At 39.7% G+C, this 12,992-nt stretch overlaps 1 protein-coding gene across 7 annotated transcripts in view; it reads left to right on the forward strand.

The window, feature by feature from the left end:
- Positions 1 to 96: 96 nt before the first annotated feature.
- Positions 97 to 12,992, forward strand: part of depdc5 (DEP domain containing 5, GATOR1 subcomplex subunit) — a 37,587-nt gene continuing 24,691 nt past the window's right edge. For 5 of the 7 annotated variants that reach the window (XM_060896722.1, XM_060896729.1, XM_060896727.1 and 2 more), the window contains exons 1-21: positions 97 to 235; positions 1,336 to 1,500; positions 1,627 to 1,784; positions 2,754 to 2,912; positions 3,293 to 3,380; positions 3,638 to 3,684; positions 4,924 to 5,009; positions 5,217 to 5,300; positions 5,557 to 5,606; positions 6,615 to 6,684; positions 7,180 to 7,258; positions 7,572 to 7,633; positions 7,743 to 7,812; positions 8,768 to 8,840; positions 8,923 to 9,026; positions 9,134 to 9,208; positions 9,299 to 9,433; positions 11,269 to 11,330; positions 11,408 to 11,478; positions 12,043 to 12,112; positions 12,949 to 12,985. In XM_060896722.1, coding sequence (XP_060752705.1) covers positions 2,828 to 2,912; positions 3,293 to 3,380; positions 3,638 to 3,684; positions 4,924 to 5,009; positions 5,217 to 5,300; positions 5,557 to 5,606; positions 6,615 to 6,684; positions 7,180 to 7,258; positions 7,572 to 7,633; positions 7,743 to 7,812; positions 8,768 to 8,840; positions 8,923 to 9,026; positions 9,134 to 9,208; positions 9,299 to 9,433; positions 11,269 to 11,330; positions 11,408 to 11,478; positions 12,043 to 12,112; positions 12,949 to 12,985 — 1,348 coding nt within the window. In that variant the 5' untranslated portion in view covers positions 97 to 235; positions 1,336 to 1,500; positions 1,627 to 1,784; positions 2,754 to 2,827. Of the gene's footprint in view, positions 236 to 1,335; positions 1,511 to 1,626; positions 1,785 to 2,753; positions 2,913 to 3,292; positions 3,381 to 3,637; positions 3,685 to 4,923; positions 5,010 to 5,216; positions 5,301 to 5,556; positions 5,607 to 6,614; positions 6,685 to 7,179; positions 7,259 to 7,571; positions 7,634 to 7,742; positions 7,813 to 8,767; positions 8,841 to 8,922; positions 9,027 to 9,133; positions 9,209 to 9,298; positions 9,434 to 11,268; positions 11,331 to 11,407; positions 11,479 to 12,042; positions 12,113 to 12,948; positions 12,986 to 12,992 lie in introns of all 7 variants that reach the window. The other 2 variants (XM_060896725.1, XM_060896723.1) reach the window with 2 other exon arrangements.

Consider the following 12,992-nt stretch of genomic DNA (forward strand, 5'->3'; position numbering starts at 1 on the left):
AATATATCCTGACTCAGGATATCTAGTATTCGACACTATTGAAGTTGCTGTTCTGCTCCTGACCGCTAGAGGCGATCTGCAACACTTTTACACTCAGGCACTTCTGCGACCAAGAGGAAGACCACTGTTTGTTATTATGGGAAGTAGCAAGTGGACGGAAGATCTTTAAAAACCTTTAAAAAAAATGCTTAAATTAATTGTATAAAGCGTGCATGTAGTATGGACAAAGCGTGTGGTGAGTTTCCTGTGGTGTTTAATATGACTGACACTCGATTTTCAGACTAAATGTGGCCGAAGTACAAACGGCTTAATACTTTACTTACAAGTGCACTAGTTAGGGCGAGTCATAGTGAGATTGTGTACAGTATTTAGTGCACTACAGAATCAACACTGCGCTATTTGTAATTCAGCCTTAATTCTGCTATTGCTATGCAGCTTTCAGTTTATTTGTTTTGTACAGCATGAAGCTCTCAGCTTTACAGTCTACTCCTGATAGATTTAACATTTAAAAAGTTATTAAAACATTATTTATGAATACATACTGCAATAAATTAATACATGTATCTTAATTGTATCTACGATTAAGTCCAAACCTTTGCATATCTTTAAACTATTTATGTGCATTTTTAACATCTCTGAGAATCTGCTTTGAGGTCATTAGAGGTCATTTTAAACCCTAACTAGAAACTGATTTATTTCAGATATTTGTGACTGTATCAGAATTTTACTGGGTTAAACATAAGATAAGATAAGATATACCTTTATTCGTCCCACAATGGGGGAATTTCTCTGTTACAGCAGCAAAAATATACAAAAAGAATAAAGAATTAAGACATAATATTATATACGGTATATACAAAAAGAATAAAGAATTAAGACATAATATTATATACGGTATATACAAAAACAAAAATATATAAAAAGAAAAAAGAATTAAGACATAATATTATATACGGTATATACAAAAAGAATTAAGACATAATATTATATACGGTATATACAAAAACAAAAATATATAAAAAGAATAAAGAAGACATAATAATATATACGGTATATACAAAAAGAATAAAGAATTAAGACATATTATTATATACGGTATATACAAAAAGAATAAAGAATTAAGACATAATATTATATACGGTATATACAAAAACAAAAATATATAAAAAGAATAAAGAAGACATAATAATATATACGGTATATACAAAAACAAAAATGTATAAAAAGTGTAGTGGTTACACTGAAGACATATTGCACATAGGTAATATTGGACATTTTTCAAAATTTCTGTTATTGCACATGTTTAAAATGCTTTGTTATTGTTTATTATTGCAGTGAAACAGTAATAACGGTGTGTATTATGGTGACTGGTTCACTGGGAGCAGCTTTGTTTGTAAAGTCTAATAGCAGCAGGGAGAAAGGACCGTCTGTATCGCTCCTTCAGTCACTTAGGATGTAACAGTCTGTCACTGAAGGAATAATCTCTGAAAGATCTCAGAAGTAAGTAAAGGTAATACAAGTAAAGGCATAAAGATGCTTCAGAATTGTCAACTTTTTCTTACCATATATTATTTTTAATTTTTTTGCCTTCTATTTGTTCGTCCTCGCTTTACAATTTCCAAACAGCTGAATCTACCGTGAGCATCTGTACAAGCATCGTTCAGGAGAGAAGGACATATTAACTTTCAGAGATGAAGGAACCTTGTTCTGAAAAGTTCACTTGATCAACACAGAGACAACAATAAAAGGAACCGGTGAAGGAGTTGGAGGCATCAGGTACCAGAGTATGTACATCCATCATTCCCACATCAGAGTCCTATATCACTATGGTCTGAAACGTTGTTGTGATTAAGAGAAGTCTGTACCCTGAAGCTGAAAAAACACTGGAATGAATCAAGATCTCACCAGCCATTCCTATCATTCAGCAGGAATCAGACAAAACAAAAAAAATTGAACTTGAAATTTTTTGACATAATACTCAACACTATGTTGTAGTTCTTGTTGTTGTTGTTCTTCTTCTTCTTTAGCTGTTCAATGTTCTGGGTCACCACAAAAGATCATCCGATCCGCATATTTTGATTCGAAGTAGGTTTTTATGTTGGACGCGCTCCCAGACACAGCCCGACCATTTGGGAACGCGGCTTGGGGCCGGAACTGACTGCTAACCCCTCAATGGGGGATGGTTTCCTACCCGGGAATTGAACCCAGACCGCATGGTGAGGGTGTGAGATCCTGCCCTGGACCACCAGGGAACACAATGATCACTATGAGTGATTACTATGAGCACTTTGTGTGGAGGATCACCAATATGTGGGTGAGGCTGTTAATCTGAGGAACACCATCCTCTCTATGAAACATGGGGTGGCAACATAATGTTGTTGGGGATTTTTGCTGGAAAATGCCACTAGTGCACTTCAGAAAATAGATGTCACCATGAGGAAGGAAGAGTGTGTAGAAATGCTGAAGCAAAACCTGAACACATCAGTCAGAAATTTCAAACATGGCTTCAAGCACATCTTCGAGCAGGACAATGATCCTCCACAGTTGTAACAAATTGTCACAAAGACAACAAATGGTCCGTTAGGAAAGTAAAGGTGCTTCCGTACTTGACTTAACACAAGAAATGTATAGTAATACGTTATAGTATCGTCGTCATCTCTTCCTCTAACTCCTCCTCCTTTTTTTCTTCTTTTTCTCCTCCTTTTTTCATTACATTTTGGATGAAAATAAAAACTATTTTCTTGTGTGTTTAGATTAAAAAGGGCCAACTTGGACCTACAGGCTGAGCTGAGCTGTGGTTGATGTTCCTTCTGTTGTGTCGGAGTTCATGAGTTCTGGAGATAAAATGACAGTCACAACCAAAACCAAAACCTACAAGCTGGTCGTCCATAAGAAGGGCTTTGGAGGAAGCGGTGAGTTCCCGCATGACACTGTGTACATCACTCACGCTCACGAGAAACCTTTATGCTCTTCTGCCCTGTGATTGGTCAGAGTGAGGTTTCGTTTAGCCCCACCCACTTTTCACTGACATAAAAAAAAAAAAACAATTTCAATGTTCAAACATCATCATTTAGATGTGAATAATTCTGTGTGTGTAGTTCAGCCTTATTAGAGAGTCATCACCTATTTAAACTTCCCCAGACGTTATGCTGCTGTAACCATGACAACAGGGATTAAAGATGTGTCACTTTTTTGGTGTTCACGTTCCCAAATGCCTAGTTTTTTTTTAAAGCTCCTGTTTGACCAGGAAGTTCAGTGCGATTATTATTATTACACCTCTTTCTTTTTCCAGATGATGAGCTGATGATGAACCCAAAAGTGTTTCCTCAGGTTAAACTGGGGGACATTGTCGAGATCGCACACCCCAATGATGAATACAGGTGAATTTCAGTCTCATGTTCTTCATCCCATCATCAGTGTCTGTGTTTCTGAGGATGTTAGATGTGATTTGTTGCAGCTTGTGAGTTGATTTCATGCATCAGTGGCTGAATGTTAAAATCGTTTATTAGGATCTACTCAAAGTCCATTTGTCTAAAATTCTCCTAGAAGGAAACTCACCCCATAATCACTAGTCTGTACACTACAGTTTGTAGTGATGTCTGAATCATCTGATTTCTGTGTTGTGATCGCTCTCTAGCCCGCTCCTGCTCCAGGTGAAAAGCCTGAAAGAAGACCTACAGAAAGGTACGTAACCGTGACTAATCTTATTCTTAGGGACTAATAATTTCACTGAAATACATAGAAACACCTTAAATACCCAGAAACACCACCAAACATCTGGAAACACCTCAAATACCCAGAAACACCACCAAACAGCTGGAAACACCTCAAACACACAGAAACACCACCAAACAGCTGGAAACACCTCAAATACACAAACACCACCAAACAGCTGGAAACACCTCAAATACACAAACACCACCAAACAGCTGGAAACCCCTCAAATACCCAGAAACACCAGCAAACATCTGGAAAGACCTCAAATATACAAAAACACCACCAAACATCTGGAAACACCTCAAATAGACAGAAACACCACCAAACATCTGGAAACACCTTAAATACCCAGAAACACCATAAAACAGCTGGAAACACCTTAAATACCCTGAAACACCATAAAACATCTGGAAACACCTCAAATACCCAGAAACACCACCAAACATCTGGAAATTCCTCAAATACACAGAAACACCACCAAACATCTGGAAACACCTCAAATACACAAACACCACCAAACATCTGTAAACACCTTAAATACCCAGAAACACCACCAAACATCTGGAAACACCTCAAATACCTCAAAATACCCAGAAACTCCATTAAACATACACATAGACAAGTGTCTTAAATATTCACAGACATCTCAAATAGTCAGAAACATCCACAAACACCTCAGCTTACATAACACAAATACCATAAATGTCCCCAAACACAGGAAAAAAAGCTAAAAGTTCTGACACGAGAATGTTCCAGCTTTACTTCTGACTGTTACAGAGAACTGACCCCGGAGACTCCTTATAAAAATCTCCCGCAGACTGCAGACGTTTTTAACCCGTTTATACGGAGCTTCTACTGCACACGTCTCTCTGAATCACCTGCTGTTTTAAACACCCAAGCGAGGACAGAACACAGAGTAGAAAGTTCAATACAAGGTGCAGTTTATTTCTAGACAACAGACTTCTCGTGCAGTAAGTTAAAGTCTTTGAGTGAAAGTTGATCAGTAGTGTGACAGTGATGAGACAACGGTGTAAAAAGAAGAGAAAAATAAATGAGCCTTTGGCTGGCCGAACGCTGCTCTTGGGGGGGGGTGTAGTAATCAGCGCTGAGGTGGTGAGGCGATGAGGCAATGAGGCGAGGCAGGACCCAGCAGCACAACACCATTTAGTACATGATGCTGATCTTAGTGTTCTGTGGTGTTTTTAGAGACGATCAGCGTGGACCAGACCGTCGCTCAGGCCTTCAAGCTTCGCGCGTATCAGGATGTCATTATTAACATCGTGGATCCCAAGGTGTTTTACACACACTTCACACACTTCATATGCACAGTGAGGTGTTTGAAGCTTTCATAAGTTTCACATATGTTAAGATAAATAGTTATGATTAAGTGACGTTCAATGTCCCTTTAAACAAGTGTGTATTAATCAGTACTTTCTTGTCAATTAGTATCTAGAATTCAGCAGTACTGTAATGTAAAAGTGTGTGTGTGTGTGTTACAGGACGTGACCCTGGATCTAGTAGAGCTCACCTTCAAAGATCAATACATCGGCCGAGGGGACATGTGGAGACTGAAGAAGAGTCTGGTGAGGAGAGTCTGTCTGAGTTCATAGTTCATGTCGTTCATAAGACGTTATCGATTCACTTACTGTAGGCGAGTCAATTCAGAAGAGTCGAATCGCTTTCTCGCTGCACTCGAACCTTGAAAGCAGACCGGGTGAGAAGACAGAGCTTGGGTCTGAGATGTGATATAACCATGAAAGCAGCGAGAAACCATGATAAAGGTGTTTAGAAATCAATAGCTTGTTAATGTGTAAATATTTCGATGTTATTCTTCTGCAGGTGAGCACGTGTGCATATGTGACCCAGAAAGTGGAGTTTGCAGGGATCAGGTCAGTCTCAAGCATGCTCATCTTATGTGTGATGTGTTTCTCAGACTGTCTTTGATGTCTTTCTCTCTCTGTGTGTGTGTGTATGTGTTTGTGTGTGCGTTTGTGTGTGCCTTTATGTGTGTGTGCGTTTGTGTGTGCCTTTATGTGTGTGTGTGTTTGTGTGTGTGTTTATATGTGTGTGTGTTTGTGTCTGTGTTTATGTGTGTGTTTGTGTCTGTGTTTATGTGTGTGTTTATGTGTGTGTTTATGTGTGTGTGTATGTGTGTGTGTTTGTGTGTGTTTGTGTATGTGTTTATGTGTGTGTTTATGTGTGTGTGTTTTTGTGTGTGTTTTTGTGTGTGTGTTTGTGTGTGTGTTTGTGTGTGTGTGTGTTTGTGTATGTGTGTGTTTGTGTGTGTGTGTTTGTGTATGTGTGTGTTTGTGTATGTGTGAGTTTGTGTATGTTTGTGTATGTATGTGTGTGTGTATGTGTATGTGTGGGTGTGTATATTTGTGTATATGTGTGTGTGTGTGTGTATGTGTGTATGTGTGTTTGTGTGTGTGTGTGTGTGTGCCTTTATGTGTGTGTGTGTTTGTGTGTGTGTTTATATGTGTGTGTGTTTGTGTCTGTGTTTATGTGTGTGTTTGTGTCTGTGTTTATGTGTGTGTTTATGTGTGTGTTTATGTGTGTGTTTGTGTGTGTGTATGTGTGTGTGTTTGTGTGTGTTTGTGTATGTGTTTATGTGTGTGTTTATGTGTGTGTGTTTTTGTGTGTGTGTTTGTGTGTGTGTTTGTGTGTATGTGTGTGTTTGTGTGTGTGTGTGTTTGTGTATGTGTGTGTTTGTGTGTGTGTGTTTGTGTATGTGTGTGTTTGTGTATGTGTGAGTTTGTGTATGTTTGTGTATGTATGTGTGTGTGTATGTGTATGTGTGGGTGTGTATATTTGTGTATATGTGTGTGTGTGTGTATGTGTGTATGTGTGTATGTGTGTGTGTGTGTGTGTGTGTGTGTGTGTTTTCTACACTCCAGGGCTCAGGCGAGTGAGCTGTGGGTAAAAGGCGAGAAGGTCACCTGTGGGTACATCAGCGAGGACACTCGGGTGAGCACGGACTTATGGGAGATTTTCAGTCAGTATAAATGAATGATTTCAGGCTGTGAGTCTAATCTAAAATGACTCAGGACTCATGTTGACTCACTCATGTTGACATTATTTACATTGACATTATTTCCTGTCCAGTGTCACTAAATGAGGATGAGGTTCACTTCTGAGTCTGGTTCCTCACAATCTCAGGGAGTTTTTCCTCACCACCGTCACCTCAGACTCGGTCATTAGGGATAGATGTTAGAGATAAATAATAACTTTAACCTTAAACATTAAGATTTTTATTCTGTTATACTTGGTATCAAATGCCTGTAAATCGAAAATGCTTCCATAAATAATGAAATGTTCCTGATGAGGTTTTCATCTGAATTGTGCTGCATGGCTTGAGTTGTGACCCATCAGATGTTCCTGCACTGGTCACTAAACTCCATTGTAAATGTAAATCCATTGAGTGTAGATGAATGCAGTGTGATGGGATGTTCTGTGCTGCAGGTGGTGTTTCGCTCCAGCTCAGCCATGGTGTACATCTTCATCCAGATGAGCTGTGAGATGTGGGACTTCGACATCTACGGTAACGCTCCGACTCCACAGCCGAAATCCTCATCGATCAAGAGATGAAAGCGGCTCGACGTATTTTAGACTTTAATTGAGAATGTGGGCGTGTCTTTAAGTCCATATATGGAATTGCATGTAGGAAGAAGTATGGTGATGTCATCAGATGTCATTTTAAGTAGCATGATAATAATATTTTTATAATGTTTTTGTGTGTATTTTTCCAGCGAGAGCATGAGCTAACATGACAAGGATTTTTTTGTTCTAATGGAAGGAAAAAAAAGATTTAAGATGAATGAATTTATTACTTTTGTTTTTCCTTTTATATGAAGGTGATCTTTATTTCGAAAAGGCAGTCAACGGTTTCCTCTCTGACTTGTTCACCAAGTGGAAAGTGAGAAGCTACTTCGCGTCCGTTGTTTTCCCTCGTTATTATTTTTACATCATTATTCAGCAGAAACACATCTAGAAGTTTTATTGTGAATGTTTTGACCTCGTCTTAGGAAAAAAACTGCAGCCATGAGGTGACAGTGGTGTTGTTCTCTCGCACTTTCTACGCTGCCAAGACACTAGGTGAGCTTTGTGTATGTGGATCATGCTTTACTAAACACGGCACAGTGATGGTGAAAATATACAACGGCTGATTGGACCTTAACCTGTCATTTGTGTATTTCCCATGCTGAAGGCTAGACAGTTTGTGTGTTTTCTTTGTGTGTGTTTGTTTGTTTGTGCGTGTTTGTTTGGTTGTGCGTGTTTGGTTGTGTGTGTGTGTGTGTTTGTGCGTGTTTGTTTTTGCGTGTGTGTCTGTCTGTTTGTTTGTGCGTGTGTGTCTGTTTGTTTGTGCATGCGTGTATGTGCATGTTTGTGCATGCGTGTGTTTTTTTTGTGTGTGTGGTTGTGCGTGCGTGTTTGTGTGTTTGTGCGAGCGTATTTGTGCGTGCGTGTTTGTTTGTGTTTGTGCGTGTGCGCGTTTGTGCGTGTTTGTTTGTGCGTGCGTGTTTGTTTGTGTGTGCGTGTTTGTGTGTTTGTTTGTGCGTGTTTGTGTGTTTGTTTGTGCGTGTTTGTTTGTGCGTGCGTGTTTGTGCGTGTGTGTTTGTGTGTGCTTGTTTGTTTGTGCGTGTGTGTTTGTGTGCGTGTTTGTGTGCGTGTTTGTGTTTGTGTGTGTTTGTGTGTGTGTTTGTGTGTGCGTGTTTGTGTGCGTGCATGTTTGTGTGTGTTTGTGTGCGTGCGTGTTTGTGCGTGCTTGTGCGCACGTTTGTGCGTGCGTGTTTGTGTGTGCGTGTTTGTGTGTGCGTGTTTGTGTGTGTTTGTGTGTGTTTGTGTGTGCCATGTGTTAAATTTCTCATGGTAGTTATGAGATCAGAGAGAGCTGACTGGTGGCTGGACATTTTTCCAAACTAGACAAAAAGTGATCTTAATAATCATTATCAAAATAATGATAATTTACTGTCTAGTCGTTCAGCCGCTTGTGTTCAGAAGGCTTAGTCTTCATCATGTGACGGTTTGATTCTTTTCTTCATCTCATCAGATGAGTTTCCTGAGAGCCAGAGAGGAGCCATCAGGCAGGACCACGAGGGACGCTACTATGAGGATTTCTACAGGTTTCAGCACACGACTCACTCTTTTACACATTTACATGATATTTGTGGAGGTCTCTTTGGTGATCAAGTGCATTTGGTGCAGAGTGGTGGCTCAGAACGAGAGGAGGGACGAGTGGACGTCTCTGCTGGTCACCATTAAGAAGCTCTTTATCCAGTATCCCGTGCTGGTTCGGCTCAAAGGAGCAGGTATGTACACACACACACACACACACACACACACACACACACACACACACACACACACACACATATTATCTTCAGGATAAAGCTGTGTGTTTTTGTGCGTGAGACAGATGGGTTTCCTTGTGGACAAAACTCCACTGCTGTTCAGGGGAATTACCTCGAAGCCATCAACTTGTCTTTTAACGGTTTGTGAAATCGATCCTCTTCACCACAATAATAATGTCATGTGCCGGAGTCTCCTCATCTGTCTAAACTCCACTGTGTTTGTGGTGCAGTTTTCGATAAACATTACATCAACCGGAACTTCGACCGTACGGGTCAGATGTCGGTGGTGATCACGCCGGGGGTCGGAGTGTTCGAGGTCGACCGGCTGCTCATGATCCTCACTAAACAGCGCATGATTGACAACGGTGAGGCCAAACACACCACACGTAACTCATCACAAACCACCCCACACATCATTCACCACTACACATCATACCGCACACCGCATCACACATCACACTCCACACCACACATAACACACCACACATCATTCAACAGTACACATCATACCACACACCGCATCACACACCACACTCCACACCACACATCATTCACCACACACATCATTCACCACTACACATCATACTGCACACCGCATCACACACCACACTCCACACCACACATAACACACCACACATCATTCACCACTACACATCATACCACACACCGCATCACACACCACACTCCACACCACACATAACACACCACACATCATTCACCACTACAAATCATACTGCACACCGCATCACACACCACACTCCACACCACACATAACACACCACACATCATTCACCACACACATCATTCACCACTACACATCATACCACACACCGCATCACACACCACACTCCACACCACACATAACACACCACACATCATTCACCACACACATCATTCACCACTACACATCATACCGCACACCGCATCACACTCCACACCACACATAACACACCACACATCATTCAACAGTACACATCATACCACACACCGCATCACACACCACACTCCACACCACACATCATTCACCAAACACATCATTCACCAAACACATCATTCACCACTACACATCATACCACACACCGCATCACACACCACACTCCACACCACACATAACACACCACACATCATTCACCAAACACATCATTCACCACTACACATCATACCACACACCGCATCACACATCACACTCCACACCACACATAACACACCACACACATCATTCACCACTACACATCATACCACACACCGCATCACACACCACACTCCACACCACACATAACACACCACACATCATTCACCACTACACATCATACCTCACACCACACCTTACACACCACACATCATTCACCACTACACATCATACCACACCTCACCTCACATCACCACACCACCATACACCTAACCTCACACACCACACCACACACACCACACATCATTCACCACTACACATCATACCACACCACACCACACCTCACATCACCACACCACCACACACCCAACCTCACACACCACACCACACACACCACACCACACACACCTCACACCACACCTTACACACCACACATCACAGTTGATAGAGAATTTATTAGAAAAGAATTGATATACCTAATACTTTACTTAACAATAAAAACTTTACATTTTAAAAAATTACAAATAATGAGAATTAAAATAAATTAGACAAGCTATTAATTTCTTTAGTTAATAGTGAGTTGATTTAATAATATTATTTATTTATTAGTTTATACATTTATTTATTTAATGTTGTTTGCTCTGAGCAATTCAACGCTTTCTTAAAGTTTCTGTATATATTTTGAATTATTATTTAAAAACCTTTAAAAGGAATAATTAAAACAGAATCAAATTATTAATTTATATAAGAAGATAATTAATATATTTTCTTTAGTGGTACAAAAAATTAAATAATTTTAAAACATTCTTTTTTATAATTAAGCAAATGAATATACTTTTAAATATATGTTTAAAAACACCCTTAAAAATCTTTAACTTTTTTTTATTTTAAATGTACTTTGACTAAATAAATAACAATATTAATATAGTTCAGTGATCAGAAGCTGAGCAGAAACAGCTGACCTTCTGGTTTACTTCAAACCCTGAGTGATTGTGTTGTTGTTGTCGTCGTCGTCGTCTTCGGTCTCTTGACGGTGAGGGTGGTGTTGAGTCATGTGATTTTGATTGACAGGTATCGGAGTGGACCTGGTGTGTATGGGAGAGCAGCCGCTTCACGCCGTCCCACTCTTTAAGGTTTGTAGTTTAAAGACATCTAGTGATCTGTTCAGATTCACTGCAGTGTAACATAACGCTGTAACATCTTTCCACAGCTACACAACCGAACGGTACCAGGCGACTCCAGACTGGATGACTATAATCTGCCTCATTGGATCAATCACAGGTCAGAGAGCAGACACAAAGCTTCCTGTACATAAAGAATGAATAGAAAGTTGTCATTTATGGACCCAAAGTATCAGAGGAAGGTTTGTGGGGACATAGTGGCCTAGTGGTTAAAGTGTCATGGTTATTGATCAGAAGCATGTGAGCTCAACCCTCATGTCCACTGAGCTGAGCCCCTGAGAAAGGCCCTTAACCTTAATTGCTCAGTTGTGTAAAATGAGATAAAATGTTATCTCAAAATAAAATTTGCTCTGGATAATAGCGTCTTCTAAATGCCGTAAATATAAAGGTTTGTGTCACGTTACTACAGAACTACATGTAGAGTTATTGACCATGTATCTCCCTGTGAGTGGAGCCAGTGCTCTTGTGCTCCAAAAGGAACTTGTCTCCATCAAATTTCACTTAAAGCCTGTATATATGTATGTATATATATGTATATATATATATATAAAGCTCATTAAACAAAAGGTAGAAGAAAAAATAAATGAAATTAAAGCAGAAGGTGCACACTACTGTGAACTTGTCCTGTTCTGTATAGCAACGATTATTATAATTATTTTCACAGCTTCTACACGTCCAAGAGTCAAGGCTTGTGTAGCTCGTTCACTCCCAGAATTAAACTCGCAGGTCAGAAGGTGAGTTGTGTTATTGTATTTCTGGTCTTTGATAAATACTAATAGGGTCTAAGATGATTTTTCTTAAAGATAAAACTGTTGAGCCTCACACCTCCAGGGTTGGGGGTTCGATTCCCGCCTCCGCCTTGTGTGTGTGGAGTTTGCATGTTCTCCCCGTGCCTCGGGGGTTTCCTCCGGGTACTCCGGTTTCCTCCCCGGTCCAAAGACATGCATGGTAGGTTGATTGGCATCTCTGGAAAATTGTCCGTAGTGTGTGATTGCGTGAGTGAATGAGAGTGTGTGTGTGTGCCCTGTGATGGGTTGGCACTCCGTCCAGGGTGTATCCTGCCTTGATGCCCGATGACGCCTGAGATAGGCACAGGCTCCCCGTGACCCGAGGTAGATCGGATAAGTGGTAGTGAATGAATGAATGAATAAAACAGTTGATTGTACTGTCAAGTTTAACAACTAAAAATATTACACGTCACCAGGGGGCGATGTTTACCCCGAAGTCATTTTGTGTTTCTCGTTAGTAGAAAATTCAGGTGCGTTTTTTTGCAATTGTTAAAAATGAAATATTACAAATTTGCTGCAAAATTTGTATATATTAATACATATAGTGTGTATATATATGTGTGTGTGTGTGTGTGTATATATATATATATATATATATATATATATATATATATATATATATATATATATATATATATATATATATATATAATTTAATTATATAACTAAAACCCAAATATGTCTAAACTAATTCATTTCTTTATTTATTTAAACTTTTTTATTATTCTTGTCTGTTCTTTCAAGCATTATTTTGCTTCTCTTTACCCTTCTTTATTTCCAAGCCCCATGTGGAGAAGTTAAAGAGCAGCAAAGAGCACTGTAAGTA

The sequence above is a fragment of the Tachysurus vachellii genome, chromosome 20, assembly GCF_030014155.1.
Source record: "Tachysurus vachellii isolate PV-2020 chromosome 20, HZAU_Pvac_v1, whole genome shotgun sequence".
NCBI lineage: Eukaryota > Metazoa > Chordata > Actinopteri > Siluriformes > Bagridae > Tachysurus > Tachysurus vachellii.